The sequence below is a fragment of the Lates calcarifer genome, unplaced genomic scaffold, assembly GCF_001640805.2.
Source record: "Lates calcarifer isolate ASB-BC8 unplaced genomic scaffold, TLL_Latcal_v3 _unitig_80_quiver_1562, whole genome shotgun sequence".
In the NCBI taxonomy this organism is placed as follows: Eukaryota; Metazoa; Chordata; class Actinopteri; family Centropomidae; genus Lates; species Lates calcarifer.
In genome coordinates, this window is record NW_026118010.1 from 761 (window position 1) to 12404 (window position 11644).

General features: G+C 42.0%; 1 protein-coding gene across 1 annotated transcript; it reads left to right on the forward strand.

Moving 5' to 3' along the window:
* Nucleotides 1–241: 241 nt before the first annotated feature.
* LOC108879962 (histone-lysine N-methyltransferase SETD5) lies at nt 242–9399 on the forward strand. The gene is made up of 9 exons (XM_018671408.2): nt 242–463; nt 821–877; nt 1165–1650; nt 2054–2146; nt 5035–5312; nt 5466–5587; nt 5735–5823; nt 6697–7239; nt 7548–9399. Exons 1-9 carry the CDS (start codon nt 242–244, stop codon nt 7584–7586), a joined length of 1929 nt encoding a protein of 642 aa, XP_018526924.1. The 3' UTR covers nt 7587–9399.
* The last annotated feature ends 2245 nt before the right edge of the window (nt 9400–11644 follow it).

Here is an 11644-nt window from a genome sequence, read left to right on the forward strand (position 1 = left end):
TTTTCAACAGATTGCGTTAGTTCATTTTTGCAATTTAGTCAGTATTTTATGACACATTCATACATTTATACATACATGCAGAGGGTTCACTTACTTTTTCTCGCCACAGTGGATTAGAACTTAACAACTGGGTAGTATTAACTAAATGTAACTGCTGCTGTCTAGCATTTTATTTTTTTACTCTTGTATCTGCTTACAACCGTATTTTTCCACATTTTTTGTTTTAAATTTGCAGAACTCAATGCCCCATTTAAAAAGCGCCGCTCCAAGTATATGGCTGAGACAACACCAGCACCACCAGACCACCTGCTTTGTCCGCTGTCACCCATTACACGCCACTCCAGAAGACTCCCTCCACCCGCTGCTCCACACCCGCTGTGGTTCCCTGCTGCCCAATGGTGTGGTCTACTCACCATGCCCTCCCTTCCTGCCAGCCGCTGCAACACACCATTGCAGTTTTGAAGTAAGGGCATAACCGCAATATCTTTGTACCATCTTACCAGCCAGATATGGCACGTATCTCCCACATGAACACAGCCTAGGAGAGCGTTGATCTTAAACTAATAACTACATTGTTATTACATGAAACCTGTTCTAAACGATTTATTTTTCTTGTCATCAGCTGTATTGGTAGACTCTTGTCTATCATCCTCACTTGTTTGGGGTTGTGACTGAACATTCAGAACTGCTAAAACCTCAACACTAACACACCAATAAACCTTTTCATTTGCTGCCAGTGTCCCAAATAGAATTAATATTTGGGACACATCACTTGTTTTACACTTTGAAGTTTCTAAATGACCTTTGCTTTCCTCTCTAGAACATATCATCCCCTGAGGCATCTCCTGTTCACAGGCCAGAGTCCATCTCACCTGAGGTATGTTCCCATCTCTCGACCACTAACTGCTAATTGATAATGCAAACAGTTGAATGAGATTTTCAGAGATTTTCACGGTCTGATCTTAGAAAATGTAATGGTTTCACAGTATCACGTATACAGTATTTCATGTAAATATCTCTGCTAGTTAAACTCTAATGAAATAACAAAATTATAATACGCAGCATTATAAACATGACAAAATATTGTTTGTAACTCTGACATCTTTTTGTAACTAAAGCAAATTAAACTAAAGTTCTATTTGTCTGTCCTATCCTTCTCTTCAGCCATGTCTTCAGACAGACTTTGAAGTCCCTCGGCCTCAGTTCCCCGACCTGTCACTCCCCTCGAGCCTGGAGAGCCCTATGGCCATGACCTCAGATGACTTTTCCCTTCCTGGATGTCCTTCAGGCCCAGATTCCCTAGGTCCATCATCTGTGGGAACCAGTTCTCTAAATCCAGTGTCCTGTCCTTCATCAGACCTGAACCCCCCAAACAGGGAGCAGGCCTTCAGGACAGAGTTCAACCTCATATACACCTGCTCACCCCTCAATGCAAACTTGGGGAACCCTGTGGCCACTGACTGCCGCCAATCCCAGTCAGAAGGAGGCTTCTCCCCTGCAGAGTCCTTCCACAGTTCCATAAGTGGCCAGGGGCTAATGGGAGATATTGGTCCGGGTTCCATGTCACCCTATGGGGAGCCTCATTATGGGGAAGGCTATCCAGACAGTGGCACACCTCCTCACACCAGCAACCCACCACAAAAGAGGAAGGCAAGTTCTCAGCATCCTAATGATAAGAATGTGAAAACTATTTTTTTTATTGGATAATTTATCAGGTAAATCTTAAGAAATTCTGTCTGTTATTTTCAAGCACAAGTGACTTTGAGTTTGATATGAGCAAACTGAAAAGCCAAACATCATGGTGTGCTTTTTCCGTTGCTCTGTGTCTGCCCATTGAAATTGGCTTAAATTGGTCCCTTGTGTCAGAAGGACAAATCCAAAAGCAACAGGCAGTTAACAGACACATATATAACCATTTTATGTGTATATCTGAAATGATTTCAACTCTGTAGCTTTGACCTTCCCCCTTCCCTCTTCCTCAGTCCCCTTCCTCTGCCTTGCTGTTAGTTGACACTCTCTGCCAAGTCTCTCTTCCACTTTTCTTCCAAGGCAGAGGGCCAACCAGCATACCATTAGTCTGCTGACAGGGAAGCCAGATTACCAGGCTATAGCTGTAAGAAGCGAATACAAGCCAGTACAAAATATGGTGAATATTCTCCCTACAACTACATCTTTAGAAGTGTGCATGTAAATATTGTTTCTTTGCATCTGCATACAACACCCACCCCATGCTCTGACAGCTCCGTCCCCACCCTTCCACCAAATCTACATTGAATTTTGACTCTACAGTTTCGAGCAGGAATTTTGGTTTATTATGCCATTTCTGTCAAATTCATTGTGTAAAGGTTCATCCATTGCTTTCAATACAAAAGGCTGTTGGTTCATGAATTGTCATGGTGGTGTTAGATGAACCCTATGTGTCTTTGCTCCATCTCATTCATGGCTCTTGCCAAAGAGTGATCAACAGTCTGTTCTGCTCTACTGTAAGCAAGGCTAAATTTATCAGTGTTGTTTACAGCAAAAACAGGCAATATCACAAGGCACCATGGGAGCGATTTTTATTTTTAAGGGTTTTGTTTCCCTAGAAACATAACAAGATTTTTATGCAGGCAGTCACAACACTTACAACCAGTAATGGACTGGCTGGGATAAGGGATTGTACTTGAATGTCTTTGTGATAATGATGTTGGTCCAGGAAAAACTTTGGCTGGAGAGGAAACATTTAAAACACAAAAAATGACTGAAAATCAAGTCCCTCAGATCCTGCATTCTCACAGGTGCCTTCTGGAGTTTTCAAAGGTATCAATCATGTTCAGTATTAAGATTATCACATGCAAAGACCTAAAGTAAAAATAAATTACTGGTTCTAAATTAATGATCACCAGCCAAAATAATTAAGATATATTTTTCAATGAGATGTCTCTTGTCCGTTTTTGATGTTACTCTGTGCATAGAATCACATGACCATTGACATTCAGATGAAAGTCAGGTAAAGTCAGATTTAGTCATAATGTTCACTCTTTTATTCATTGAATTTTGAATACAATTTGAATTTTGAATAAAATTCAATATGAAGTGACACATGACTTAAGGTCAGCCAAGATTTGGTCAGTTGACTCATCTAGTCAGATGAACAAAAGTTAATACGATAAAGGGAAAACAAGATGTTATTAGAATTTGTTTTTATAGTTCCATTGATTCCATCAGTTTTAACAATATACTCACCATAGTAATTGCTGGGATCTTTAGTTATGGCTATATCACTGAAGATAGGTCTTATGAGAACTGGAAACACAAGCAGTCATATGATCAGACAGGTTGCACATAAACTAATACATAAGCCCTCAATCAAAACTTCTTTAAATTGGAATAAGTTCTTTAAGTTGGTCTGTAAACTGTGATGGACGTTTACAGGGACTAATTTCACAATGTAAATTAACTGTAGTTTGTATACTGTATTCACACCCATCAGCCACAACATTAAAGTCACTGACAGGTGAAGTGAATAACATTGATCGTTTCGTTACAGTACAATGTTCTGCAGGGAAACCTTGGCCCTGAACATTCATCTGGATGTTACTTTGACATGCACCACCCACCTAAACAATCTGTTGTAGACCAAGCACACATACTACCCAGATCCCAATCCAGTACATGTGGGATCCACCAGAACAAGCCAGATCCACAGAGGCCCACCCCACAACCCGCTGGACCCAAAGGATCCACTGCCCATGTCCCAGTGCCTGACATCACAATATACCACCAGAGGTCCCATGTCATTGCCCTGACGGGTCAGAGCTGTTTGGCTGCACGTGGAGGACCTGCACAATATTAGGCATCTCCCACAGATGCTGGATCAGATTCGGATCTGGGGATCTGGGGAGTTGGTGGCCAGGTCAACAATTTGGGCTCTTCATATTCCTCAAGATATTTCTTAGCAGTTTTGTGGTGTGGTGGGAGCACTGTCCTGGTGGAGGAGGCCCCTGCCATTGGAGAGTGCTGTTGCCATTGGGGGGGCGTGCTTTGTCTGCAACAATGTTTAGGTGGGTGGTACATGTTAGTAACATCCCGATGATTCCCAGGACCCAAGGTTTCCCAGCAGAACATTGTATCGTAACAAAGTTATCAGTATTACTCGCTTCACCTCAGTCATTGGTTTTAATGTTGTGGCTGATCGATGCATACTTTATATGTAAGTCATGTAAAAGGTACCCAAAAACACTGTCCAGTTCATAAGAGCAGTCTTATTAATGTGTCCACTGAAGCTGTGATATTTGGTGCTTGTTGAAAATTTCAAACTCTGGCTTGCTGTACTTCTCACTATACTCCGTATATAATCTTACAAAGATTCAGGCAAGAGCCATCTGTCACCTGTCAGTATTCGACCCTGTGGTCATCATCCCGCTTCCCTGCCTCCTTCATATACCCTCCTCTATGCCCACAAGCCTTTTGTGTCATGATAACATTAAGCTGGGACGAGTACTCTCATTCTCATTGTTTGAGAGCCGAGGTGTGTTTATATGTTGTGTGTGTGCTCAAACTTTCCATGGACGTTGATATGAGTGTTTGTATTGTTGTTTCGGTGTGGTTGCATCATGGTGTGGTGCATTTAAAGTTGCCTGCTCTTTTGTCAAAGCCTTAGATGCTGTATGTTACTAACCGTGTATTCAGAACACATAGTTATCTACATTATGCTGTATTTGAGTTCTTCTCATAACCAGAGGTATGTTAATAGAATGGAAGAAAAACAAAATGCATACAGTATCATTTTCATGTCAGAGGTAATTTCCATGGTGACAAAGATGTGTTTCTTCTTGTGGTATTGAAAGACTGTTCCCAGGTGAGTCCTCTCTGGTGTGGTGCATGCGGTCTGCCCATCACTCAGTGCAGTTTTTGTGAATGATGTGATTCAGTCAGCGGCCCAGCATCAGTGTGAATGACATGAGGTTGTATGTTAAACTTGCACATCAGACTGTGCATTTGTCCTTCAGCAGTAGGTATTTAATAGCACTTCTCCTCCCTCTGCGACTTCAGGTGTCTTTGCTGGAGTACCGTAAAAGGAAGCAGAGCAGTGGTCGTGACTCTGAGCCAACCGGCAGCAGCTCCTCTCTGGGCAGCAACCCTACCCGTGTCTCCCACTACAGCCAGGACTCCCATCATCCCCACTCCCATCAGCAGATGCAACCCCTGGCCTCCTCACACAGCTCCTTCTCTTCCTCAGCACACACCAACCCTGTCCCACAGATAGAGGAGGTCAGTCCTCCAGACCAGCAGGGCTTGCAGTCAAGATGCCAGGACAACAACAACCAGTGGTGAGAGGCCAAGTGTGATGGATCACTAATTTTAAGATGCTTCAGTACATGTTACATCACCTGGTAGATCTCAAGCTGTCTAATATTGCTCATCATTTGTTCCTGATCAGAGCTGACTGGCAGATAACCTTCTGGATTTGTATTTTTTCCAAGGATGGTTCCCACTACTGTTGAACGTCTAAGGGAAGGCCAGGGTGTTTTGGAGCGAGTGCTAAGAAGCATCAAGATGGAGCGTCTTTACAAGAGGAGTGATGGCTCTACAGAGAAGGAATTTGGTATGAAGACATAAGAAACTCACAGTGACCCCTGCAGAGAAATTAGGTTGACAAAGCCATAAAACTAATTCTAGATATAAGTAGACATACAGTAATATACCTTGTACTTATACTTGCTGAAGTTGATCCACCTTTCTTTGTTTCCAGACGCGGATCGATATGAGATGCAGGCAACATCCGTGCCGTCTCCCATTAAGAGTCCACACAGATACAGTCCTTCTGTGTACTCAAACCAGGTAGCCTGAGAAAACTGTTTATCGAACTTGTTTGTCAACCTTCAGTATCCGCACAATTTGTTTGTGGCAATGATATTAATATACAAGCTACCTGATGACTGTTTACCTTGTTTAGTATCTCTTTATGTGTTTCTATTTGTGTTTAAGACACACTTGATTAAAAGTTATTATTAATTAGGCCAGTGTGTCTCTGCTAACATTCCTGTTGGTTTGAATGGTCATATCTTGAATGCATTTTGGCAGCATTTACATTTGGAATCAATACATTACCCTCGACCACCTTGGCCGATGGTGCATTTAAATCATATATAAGTAATTACCATTTCAGACCTATAACAATTATATAAACATTCAAATGCTAATTCTGAGTTAGAGTCCTGAATTTTCTGAAAATCCAATATGTTCACTTTGTTCATAGATAATGCAGAAGTCCATGATAAACTTAGCACTATTTTGAATATTCACTTTGTTTTAGCCCAACACTCACAAACACAAAATAGATGTTATCTAAATTACTGTTAGTCTGTGTAGATGTCCTCTTGATATGAGCATTTTGTAATCAGGGGAATCTTTCACACTACTACCTTCTTTTCCACATGACATGCCAAATGAACTCAGTTTTATTTATATAGCACCTGTTCACAACAGAAGTTATCTCAGGGAACTTGTCATATAGAGCAGGTCTAGACCATACTCTTTATGATATTATTTACAGACCCAACAATTCCCACCATGAGCAAGCGCTAAGCAGAAACCTTGAGCAGAACCAGGCACAGGGTGGGTGGCCATCTTCCTCAACCAGTTGGGTTGAGAGACATGAAAGCAACCTTAAAAATTTGTCATCGTCACAGAGTGGTGTCTTTGTCTGTTCAGTCATCAGAAAGCCACCGGCAGACCAACAGCCCATCGTTCCGCCAACAACCCTCCAACTCTCCATTCCGGGGTTCCTATAGTCCCTCTTCAGGCCAGAGCCTCTACACACGCCACTCCTCCCACCCTGGACTACCCCAGGACCACCCTCCATCCTCCTACTCCAGTCACTCCCCCACCACCGCCTCATCCTCAGACTCCAGGCCACCAGCAGGGTCTCTACACCAGCAGAGTGGCAGCAGTAACGTGGACAGAGGCCACAGCTACAGCAGCAGCCACTTAAAAGCGAACCTTTTGAATAGTAGTGGCCTGGCAGGGGCTCCAACCCCGGTATCCAGGGCCCATGGGCAGACTAAAATAGACTCGGGTGCCCTGGCATCCAGAGGAAGTCAGCAACAAGTATCTCACAGCCTGAAGTCGGCCAGCCCAGGCCAGGCAACGCTGCAGGCCAGCTCCAGGCTGCTGTCGGCCTCTGGACCGACACACTACCCACAGCGAGGGACAAGCATCAGCCAGTTCCAGCACTCCCCCTTACAGGGACCCGGAGTAAGGACACAGTCAGGAAGCTTTTAGGACCCCGTTTCTGTGTGTGTGTGTGTGAGAGTGTGTGTGTGTGTGTGTGTGTGCATGTGTGTGAGTGCGTGCGTGTGTGTGTGCGTGTGCATGCATGCATGCATGCGTGTGCACGCACGCAGACACACAAAGCTACGTTACCCCCTCAACCTCCAAAGCTGTGGTAAAATGGGGCTCAGGGAGTTTGGGGAGGGTGTAAATGTACAGACCTAAGAGGAGCAAGGACTTCTTTACAGATTTCTCTTTTTCTTATTTTCTGTCTTTTCTTTCTTTATTTTCAGGAAAAAAATGACTACATTCTGCACAAAGCTAATCACTGACTTTGAACATCATTATGGAATCAGTGGAAAAAGATTATTTGGAAGACACATTCACAAAAAAACAAGAAATCATATGTAACTTGAAATTGTCCCCAGTGTTTCCTGATGTGCTGGACTGTGCAAACAGGCTCTATAACGTCAGAAAGTAAAAACTTCCACATGTCTGTACAAAGTTATAAAAAGCTGTACCTGTCATCATGGTTTCCAGGTTGGGATTTATATTTACACACACACACACACACACACACACACACACACACATACATATATATATATATATGTGTGTGTGTGTGCCTGTGTGTGTGTATATATGTGTGTATATATATATATATATACACACACACATATGAGTCTGTGCTGCAGTGAATAAGTATTTGAATGGAAATGATGCCAGCAAAGGTGTGACATATTAATCATCCGTTCTAAAGATGTAATACACAGATGGGGCGCAGGGGCTTTTCCTTTTATAGGGTCATTCCATGATTGCCAGCCTCTGTGTTCTCTCACTAAACATGAAAACAGCCTTTTTTTTTTCCCCTCAAGGTTCTCTGTCTGTTCTGTTTTTGGTTCTCTTCTGTTCTCTCATCCCCACTGGACTGTTTTGATTTTACTTTAGGACTACTTCATCGTAGACTGTACTTGTACTTGAGACATACAGGTCTTATGGTTCATGGTGCTGCATTCTTGTTTTCTTTTTTTTTTTTCTCCAATAAATTTGAAATCCAGTTATGTTCCCCACATATGACTGCATTCATCTTGTCATTATATCAGTTCAAATCAGTTTTATTTTTCCTCCAAATTCATACTGATCATATATTATATTGATGGAATGCAGGAACAAAATTAAGGGGTGAATAATCCAACTTTATTCTAAAATGTTAGGGTTGACTGTTTTTATCCTGCAGGATCTCTTTAAATATATAGATATGTTTTTTTTTCTGACCAATCCATTACATTCCGCGTGACACCAAGGAAAACTGGGCAAAGAATTCTCTGAGGGAATGTTTGGATTGTTTATAAAAACCTAGGTAAAAAAGCTGCTATGTTCTCCTGTGAGAGCTGCTTCCCCTTCCACAGATTGCTGTATTTTTATTATTCCTTGTAACTCTGATCCTTACAAACTGACTTGTAAGAAAAAGATGGTACTCCTGGCCCCTGCAGTGGGACTTCAAACCGACATTAAACTGACAGCTGGGCAGCAGTAGGAGTTGCTCTCCCTCCTCCAAAACTTTTTTTGGACCGGATGTGGAAAATCACTGCGCTTATGTGGAAGACTTCAAAGGACCAAGGGCCCAGTCATATGACTGGACCCCACCTGCCACTACACCAACCACCCCTTCCCCCTCAAGTCCACCAATACACAGAAGGGTACTCATGTTACATGAATGTTTGACAGATTAAAAAAACAAGTTGTGACCCAAAATTAACCAGCACCTTAAAATGAAAGAGATACACCCTAAGACACAATAGGACAATATGTATGATTGTGTTAACTTGTATAGAAAGAAATGTGATATAGACTTGTATGGAGAAAATGTAGTACACTGATTTTATCGCATGATATTTGTTTTTAGGGTCTGAGTGACCAACTTTGTCAATGGTTGGAAGCCAATCGTTGGGTCTTTTCCTGAGTTCCTCCAAAAACCAGACACTGCATTCTTTTTGTTTTGTTTTGTAAAGATCATTCTGTTGGTTGTGTTTTATTTTTACACAGATCATAGTAGTAACTATTTCAATTGTTCCCCTTCAAAATGATTTAAGAAGCAGGAGATGTAATGCCTTTTGATAATAAAATAATCATGATGGTAATGTATTTTGAAAACTACCATTTTGCTGTGTCGTTTGAGGCAGTCCCTTGTATGTATTACATACAATTCAAGTGTTAAGATGATAGTGTTTAATCTAGTTAGTTGAATTCAAAAACACATTCAACAATGTATGAATGTCTCCTACTGTTTAATGACCTAGCTCTGATTTATTACTTCTATATTGGTCCATTGCAAAGCCTGGTTTCATTTATCAGATAAAAACTGAAATTTATTTATTTATAATTTATTTGTCACATAAAACTTATAAAATACAGGTGGAATGACATGTTTCTCTAAGGACCCATACAAACCAACAAAACATCTCAGGTGTATGGGTGCTTCAGAGCCATTAGTGCAGTTGAGAAAAGAAGACACTGGTGAGGATCCACATCTGGGATTTTTAAATAGAACTAAGCAATTATTTTAATGGAAAACAAATCTGGTATTTGTGTTCCCACCACTATTTTGCTTTCTAAAAAGACTAAAAGTTTTTTTTTTTTTAATTAAATGATAAGTGAATGATAAATGATTCGTGAGAGTACAAAAGGCACAGTGGGTTTCTTCATAAGGTGTTTATCAGCAGTAACACAAATCAAGACAGTATTCTTTCACTCATCCTGTATTGTGTATACAGGATAATTCCTTTTCTCAGGACAAGTACAGGGATATACTGCTGTGTGCTCACATTTTTATTCTGTTACACTAACATAGGAAGTGTAAGACTAGGTTTTGTTGGTCGTTTTCCACATAAAGATCACTAGATGTCATATTTTACCTTTTTTCTACCGATTTTTGTTCATTTATCCAGACTCATTTGTCTGCCCTTAGAATCAGTAAAGACAAGATTCTTCTTCCTGTCAGTGCCCCGAGAAGCATTTCCAAGGCATTCTTTGTTCACCCAAGCAATCATCTGTATTGACTGTTAAACAACTCTATGTCAGTATCTCTATGGTCTTAACAGCTGCCTCCACAAAGCACGTGGAAAATTTCTGATGTGAAGTCTTCCGTCTCTGCTTATTTCTGCAGGCAGACAGAAACTAATTGAAGCAAGTGTGTGAGCAGGTATGTTGGTGGGGAGGAGCGCCAGAGGCCATGGCAATGACAGGTTGTCTTACTTGATGAAAAATTAGATGGTCTAAGGCCTGTCAGCATGTGGAAGTCTTCATTCACACGGCTTCAGACGACCCTCATACACTATCTACCAAGCATGGCTCTGACAGAGCCAGAAACCCACAAAGACGAACAGTCTAGTAAGGAGACCAGTGATCACCACCTGACATGTCAAGGCATGGACTCCAATAGATCTCTGAAGGTATGCTTTAGTATCTAGCACTAAGCCATCAGTAGAAAATCCTTTATAAATTCTGTAAGTTGCGAGGTGGGATCTCTGTGGATTGGACTTATTTTTCCAACACATCCCCCAGATGCTCAGTTGGGTTCTGGGGAGTTTGGAGACCAGGCCAATACCTTAAATCTGTTTTTGTGTTCCTCAAACCATTCTTGAACCATTTTTGCAGTGCGGCAGGGTCCTGCTGAAAGAGGCCACTGCCATCAGGGAATACCGCTTCTGTGAAGAGATGTACTTGGTCAGCAACAATGTTTAGGTAGGTGGTACATGTCTAAGTAATATTCACATTACTGGCAGGACCCAAGGTTTCCCAGCAGAACGTTGCTCAAAGCATCACACTGCCTCCACCGCCTTGCCTTCTCCCTATAGTGCATCCTGATGCCATCTCTTCCCCAGGTAAGTGACACACATTCACCCAGCCTTCCACATGATGTAAAAGAATGTGATTCATCAGACCAGGCCACCTTCTTCCATTGCTTTGTGGCCCAGTTCTGATGCTCACGTGTCCATTGTAGGCGCTTTTGGTGGTGGACACACAACAACAACAACACTCCGATGCACTGTGTGTTTTGACACTTCCTTTCAGAGCTAGCATTAACTTTTTGAGCTACAGTTACTCTTCTATTAGATCAGACAAAACAGGCCAGCCTTCACTCCCCCACATGCATCAGTGAGCCTTGGCTACCTACCACCCTTTTGCCAGTATACTAGTTTTCCATTCTTGGGTCACCTTTGGTAGGTCCTGACCACTGCAGACTGGGAACATCCCACAAGAGCTGCAGTTTTGGAGATGCTCTGGCTCAGTCGTCCAGCCATCGCAATTTTGCCCTTGTCAGAGTCACTCAAATCCTCACGCCCATTTTTTCTGCTTTTAATACATAACCTTCAAGGACAAAATGTTC